General features: G+C 37.9%; 1 protein-coding gene across 1 annotated transcript in view; it reads right to left on the minus strand.

Moving 5' to 3' along the window:
* Positions 1–990: 990 nt before the first annotated feature.
* Positions 991–5,316, minus strand: part of LOC107298079 (lysozyme C, milk isozyme) — an 18,059-nt gene continuing 13,733 nt past the window's right edge. The window contains exons 2-6 of the mRNA XM_015827442.1: positions 5,017–5,053; positions 4,103–4,195; positions 3,196–3,354; positions 2,320–2,374; positions 991–1,276 (exon numbers count right to left, since the gene is read on the minus strand). Of these exons, the coding sequence (XP_015682928.1) occupies positions 1,210–1,276; positions 2,320–2,374; positions 3,196–3,354; positions 4,103–4,195; positions 5,017–5,053 (411 nt within the window). The 3' untranslated portion in view covers positions 991–1,209. The remainder of the gene's footprint in view (positions 1,277–2,319; positions 2,375–3,195; positions 3,355–4,102; positions 4,196–5,016; positions 5,054–5,316) is intronic.

A 5,316-nucleotide genomic window follows, 5' to 3' on the forward strand; every position in this document is an offset into this window, starting at 1 on the left:
TAGGAAGAACATTCATTTTTACAGCTGAAATTCTTCCCAACAAAGATAATTGCAATTTTTTCCACTCATTTAAATCCTTTTGTACCTTAACCCATAAAGCTTCATAATTATTCTTATACAATTTTGTGTTAGAAGCTGTAATATAAACCCCCAAGTATTTTACCTTTTTAACCATTTCAAAACCTGTACGTAAGGCTAAGACAGTTTGCCTCTTATAGTTTATAGATTACAATGTAGAAGTGGATAGTAGAGTTTTTAGTTTGGAAAGATTTTGTCTGTAGGTGTGAAACAATAAAGAACTCACTGGCAAAAATGACCATGTGTCATTCTTGATTTGGAGCCTAACATTTTCATGAAAAGCCAGTTTGGTCTCACGATTAAGGCACCAGGCTAGACGGCAGCAGACTGGCCATGAAAGCCAGCTAGGTGATTTTGGCTCAGTCACTCTCTTTCAGCTCTACCCACCTCACAGGATTGCTGTGGGGAAAACAGCAATAGCACTTAGACTTATATACCTCTTTCCAGTGCCTTAGAGCCCTCTCTAAGTGGTTTACTGAGTCAGCATATTGCCCCCAACAATCTGGGTCCTCATTTTACTGTCCTCGGAAGGATGAAAGTCTGAGTCAACCTTGAGCTGGTCAGGATTGAAGTAGCCTGCAATACTGCATTTTAACCATTGCGCCAAAACCAAAATAGGTGGAGGAAGGTGTGTTGCATACGTGTGCTGTCTTGAGTTATTTGTAAAAATAATAAGGGTGGGATGCAAATAAATAAATAACAATTTCAAGACAGTTTACAGTACTAATATTGTATGAAGAGATACACCAGGATCTGTGTCAAGTGAAGTTAAGGTTTGAGTCAATAATGTATGTGGTTGCACAGATCTGCTCTGCCAGAGGAATGATTGTAGTCTGTTTAATTATGCAGGAATTCATGAAGGATGCAAGAAAATAAATAAAGCATGAAACAGAGAAGGTCATAATGCATAATACTCATTTTATTGAAGCAATTTTTGAAGATTTTAAAAAGCAAACTCGTTCCTTCTTCCTACCCAGAAATCTTTTAAAAATCATCCTTTGTGTGCAAAGAAATCAGTTCATCTCAACATGTGAGGTACAAGCATAGAATCAAGTTGTTAAATGTTTGTTTTATAAGAAATAGCATCATTTTCATCACAGGAGAAGGAAGAGAAATGCAGGATCATCAATCTCAGAGGTTGCAGCCCTGAGTCCACTTTGATAGATCTCTTCCTTGGCAGTGTTTTTGCCAGCCCCTCCTAGAAGTAAGAATAAGAATATTACTTTTTTTTTTTTTACACCACAAGCACGATAGTTTCTTTGATGATATAATTCTGCTTCAACAGATTCAGGAAGTTTCAAGGTGAGCTAGTTTTTCCAATAAATCTCCTTTCCCCCAAGTTAAAATGAAAAGAAAATAATAGTTTTAACTAAAATAATCCCAATTTTCTATTTCTCATAATAAAGCCTACATGCCAGTGAGGCCCAATAGATACATTGGACTCACACATAAACTTGCCAATCCATGTTAGCCAGGGCTGAAGAGACTTAAAGTCCCAAGTATTGGGTGAGCACCAGAGGATCACAAAATCTTGCCCAAAATCTTAGTGTCTCAGAAGGACACACAACAGAGTAACTTTTAGATAACTCGAATTGCTTTATGATTTGCTTTTAAATGCTGATTGCTGGCTTAAAAGTTTTCCATTTAATGATCTGCTGCTGCAGCCCCTTTTCCTATTCATCCTATAAGTGGAGGCTTCAGAAACGATCTTCCTTGCTTGTCCCACTACTAGCTTCTTTACAGATCCAGTTCTCTGATCCCTTGGAGCTCATTCATGGGATCAGAATCCTGGTGTTTTAAATGGCCATTTGCCAAATTCTTTTCCTGCCTGTCCCAACTGGGTGCTAAATCCCAATGTTGAACCTGTTTAAAAAGATCTATAAGTAGCCAACATGCACAAAACTGGATAATGAATGTCAAATTACTGGGAAGAAATTATCCAGCTATAATAGGCATCAACATTCACCCTGCTAAGCTATGTGCCAATATGCTTTTAATCTACTTTTAAACCGGGATTTAAAAGACTGTCAAACCCAAATTTTAAAAACTGTTAAACCCATATTCTAAGGCAACCGCATATATAGCAATAAAAATACAACTTGCCATATCCAGAAACTGTATTTTACCACTAATGTTAATGTTGTACAATAGTCTAAAGAAAGGCAATTAATTTTCATGACTACAAGTTCAGTTGTTATTCAATGCTACAAATAGAAAGATGTTACTGAGAGATTGACTCACCAGGCATTCATCTTTTGTTTATCATGCACAACTTTCTTAGCACAAGCAATATCATCTGCGATGTCATCATTTAAGAAATTTGATGAGAGAAGCAAATTAGTATATGTCCCACCCCAGATGTTTCAAAGTTATTTGTAAATATTTGCATAAAATTATTATATAGAGCAGAAAAACAACAAGTAGGAGAGATTGTGAGATTGTTGAGGCATGTGGGACAAGGAGACCTTTGCCAATATGGGTCTGGTGCTCATCACACTGGGGTGGGTGGTGTGGTGGCACAAAGTCAGACATATCTTTGTGGGGGAAGGTAGACAAGTTGTGAGAAGCTGAGAAATGGAGTACTAAGTGGGGGATCAGATTGAGGAAATATAACAAGCCAAGGCAAACATGGTGGCTATGTACTAGGTATCACAATGGCCCAAGTAGGAACTTGAAACAATTTTGAATACAGGGTTATTAAATGTGAATCTTCATGAAGTGGTGGGTACAATAGGACAATTACAGAGACCAATAAAGGAGAAGAAGGATTAGAATTTCCCTACAAAGTTTTCATATAAGTTACTTGGGACATTTCACTTGGCCTTGGTAGTAGATCAGGTCAGGAAACAAATGCTACAAGGATTATGGGAATCTATACTACTTCATTGTCATAGAACACAATAATAAGAACAGAATTTTGAAAACTTGTCAAAACTTGTATCTCCCACTTCTTACATCAAACAGAATCAAGGTAAACAAAAAAAATTATTTCTCTTTTAGAAGCTTCGTCCTTTCCCATGGTTGAGTTGTCATTACTTTCTCATCAACTTAATATACTCCTAACAAGTCCTGCATTCCTTTATCAAAGTTATCTCTCTTCTACATTACATGGCTTACCACTGCAAGGCTTCCTACAGCCATTATTTGTACGGCCCTCGTTATTGTTGCACCAATAGTGGCTGTTTATCTGGAATATCCCATAGTCACGACTGCCGTTGTCATTTATATTCACAGCATAGGTTTTAAAGCCACTCTCATGATAAGCCATACAGATCCCTGGAAGAAAGCAAATGGGGAAAGCGCTACAAAAGGCCTGTGCTGTAAATGAAAAGGCTGTCATGGTTTCTCACACAGAACATTTAAACCAGAATATTTAACTATTTTCCCATTCTTTCCCCAACCAAGGAAGGACCCAAAAAGTCCAATACGTTTTGGAAACCTTCAGGAGAATTTGGATTAAGTCTGATTGTTGTCTCCCAAGATATTCCTGGGGTTGTTAATGGCACATAAAGCCCCATCTCCTTTTTTCTCTCTTCCTAATCTAGGCCTTGCACTGCTGCACTTTTGGAAAATATTCTGGGATTGCTCCTTTAATTGTATCTTGAATTGAAATGATTTGCGGGGATCTGAAGGATCTTACCTTTGAGAGGATGCTTATAGTGGCAGGGATAACCCCCTATTCTTAAGCAAATAAATAAAATATTAGCTATGCCAGTTGTTGTTAAAAGACAACACAGAGATCACAAAGTAATCTAAACAAACCCCAGTTCTGCTCTTATCCAAAACAGGCAACAACTAGAGAACATTCACCCTCTTTAAAATTAGGATGTTAATGCTGGATGAAGCATGAAATCTCCTCAGTCATTTGGGATGGGAAGAAAGGGTATCTTCTCATTCTAAGAACACTGAACAGAGCTTTTTAGTCATTGGGGTTTTTTTTTCCTGCAAAGGAATTGCCCCATTTTGCATCCCTCTTACAAACCGGGATTTTGCTAAGGTGGAGAAAAAGAGAGAGTAAACTCACAATTGCCCAAGCTGTAGCCATGATATCCATCCATGAGACTTCGTTTCAGAAGTCTAGCGAATTCACATCTGGAGTATTGTTTGGCTTCAATGACTGCAATGAAGAGGAAGAGGAGGTTGAGCACTAATGCCTTCGTTGCTGCTGCTCCTTGGAGGACAATGTCTGACTTCTTCAGGACAGCTACAGTATTTTATAGTCACAGAAATTGGCACATCTGGAGACATTGTAAACAAAGTATGTAGCAATAATAATTCCCAAACATGAAGTAATTATGCACTGACCAGCAGAGAGTGCTGAGGGCAATAGCCAAAAAGAAAGAAAAAAGAGTTCACTGTCATTTTAAATTTTATAAGAAGTCAAACATAACTAGAATGGAGGAGAAGAGCATTTTTATCCCCCTGAGAGATCCTGGGTCAAGGGAAGCTGCATGAGGAGCAGTGGTGGGATTCAAATATGTGAAAAACTGGTTCTACATGTGAATGCCATTTCCGGAAGTCCATTCTGAGCCTGGGCAACAACAAATTAGCTACTGGTTCTGCCGAAGTGTTGACAACTGGCTGAATCCCACCACTGATGAGGAGTAACAAAACTAAAAGTGGCAGCTGCAACTGTGTGATTGAAGCCTCAACCATTTTATGCCCTTACACAAGCAAGATGGAAGAATAAGCTTGGAACTGAACTCTGGGAGTTCTTTCAGTTTGCTGAATTTATACAGTCTGAATCAATATAAACACTGAAGACACTTCTCCTAAATAACTGCACTACACTGGCCAGTGAGTTTTTTTAATAAATTCAAATGGATGGATTAGGTAAGAATTAGAATGGTGGGTATGAATTAGAGAAGGAATTGGAATGGAGAAATTATTAGGAATTAGAAGTATTCCTTCCTTCTCCCTTTCTACCTGCTAACAAACCTTGGCAAACCTTTTTGATTTTTCTGCCATGAATTCTCTAGTGGGTTTCAGGCACGACTTTTGGAGGAAGGATAAGTTGATAGAAGCAAAACTTCCAGGCCTTTCAAATAAATAAAGAACGTGCAATATTACTGTGATGGTTTATAAGTCTTTTGTTATCTTTCAGGGTATGAAATAGCATGAAGCAAATAGGTAACTTTCTAAGACAGAAGGTTATCTTATATGTTGTTGCTCTTTAACTAGTGTACAAACTTAATCCATTTGAAGACCCAGAGAAATTCAGCAGAAATTCTTGCTTCT

Source organism: Protobothrops mucrosquamatus, unplaced genomic scaffold (genome assembly GCF_001527695.2).
Source record: "Protobothrops mucrosquamatus isolate PMUCROS unplaced genomic scaffold, P.Mucros_1.0 scaffold3701, whole genome shotgun sequence".
Classification (NCBI taxonomy): Eukaryota; Metazoa; Chordata; class Lepidosauria; order Squamata; family Viperidae; genus Protobothrops; species Protobothrops mucrosquamatus.